The 1151-nt window shown below is 46.2% G+C and overlaps 1 protein-coding gene across 3 annotated transcripts in view; it reads right to left on the reverse strand.

The window, feature by feature from the left end:
* LOC116700585 (Down syndrome cell adhesion molecule-like protein 1 homolog) overlaps window positions 1-1151 on the reverse strand; it is a gene marked incomplete at its 5' end in the record, with an annotated part of 54215 nt that overhangs the window by 20574 nt on the left and 32490 nt on the right. For all 3 annotated transcript variants that reach the window (XR_004334687.1, XM_032533899.1, XM_032533898.1), the window contains 1 exon segment: window positions 553-825. Coding sequence is in view for 2 of the 3 variants with exons in the window: in XM_032533899.1 (XP_032389790.1) it covers window positions 553-825 (273 nt within the window).

Genomic DNA, 1151 nt, shown 5'->3' on the forward strand with positions numbered 1-1151 from the left:
ACACACACACACACACACACACACACAGGCACATGCACACACCCTTAAACACCTCTGCAGCTGCCCTGCTACATCACTGCCCCACTCGCAGACTAAACAAAATACAGGCAAAACATAAATCTGTCCTAAAACACCATCTACTTCTGTCAAGCATTACAGCAAAGCAGCACTGCACAACTTTGAACAGTGGTGTCTCCAATTGGCAGTAGTTAGGACCTCTGATACCCAGAAATTTCCTAACATCGGTAAACTGCACTCATTCGGGTTTATTATTTTTTTCACCCACCAGACTAGTCTGTTGTTGCTTTTTCCTAAAGGGAAAAGAAAGGCAAATAACTATATCAGCTATTTCATCTTTCTTTGGACAGATTGCTTTCTCACTACTGTTGTATTTTGGATACAGGGATGTGCGCGAATGAATGGCCACAACAAGCAGGATATCATCCCAATCAGAAGTCACCGGTGGGTCACTCTATCTGGATTAATTGAGTGTATTTGACATTGCTCAGTGTGGTTTTATCCCTTTGAATCCATTCTTCTCTTTACACTTACCTTTGACAGTGACATGAACGGTCTGGTTGATTGACACCTGGGGCTGGATCAGGACGCTACACAAGTAGGTGCCCTCGTCCGCGCCCTTCTGCACGTCCGTCAGCCTCAGGGTGCCATTCTCAAACACCACTTGACGATGATTATCAGGCAGCTGCATGCCGTCCTTCAGCCACTTGATGGAGTAATACGGGTAGCCAATTACGCGGCACGTTATGTAGGTGTTCCTGCCCGCCACTGCGGTGATGTCCCGCATGGGTCTGATTCGGGGTGGACCTGGAGACACAGGGAAGAGAGGGAGGGGATGGAGGGAGGAGACAGAGAGAGACACAGAGGTCGAAGAGGGGGGCAGATGAGGTGAGGGAGGTCATGGCAGAGTAAAGGTAGCAGCCACGGAGACGAGAGGTGAAGAGATAAAGGTTGAGGGACAGAGTGATTGGGGCAAGTTGACAGGTAGAGAGGGAGGTTAGTTATGCTCCCTTTACTAAAGTTGGATTGAGGATATTTGTTGATTTTAATCTAATAAAATATTCTGTGTATCTAAGTGATTGTGTATGTTTCTAAATTATCCTCAGATAGATAGATAGATAGATAGATAGATA

Source organism: Etheostoma spectabile, chromosome 13 (assembly GCF_008692095.1).
Source record: "Etheostoma spectabile isolate EspeVRDwgs_2016 chromosome 13, UIUC_Espe_1.0, whole genome shotgun sequence".
Lineage (NCBI taxonomy): Eukaryota > Metazoa > Chordata > Actinopteri > Perciformes > Percidae > Etheostoma > Etheostoma spectabile.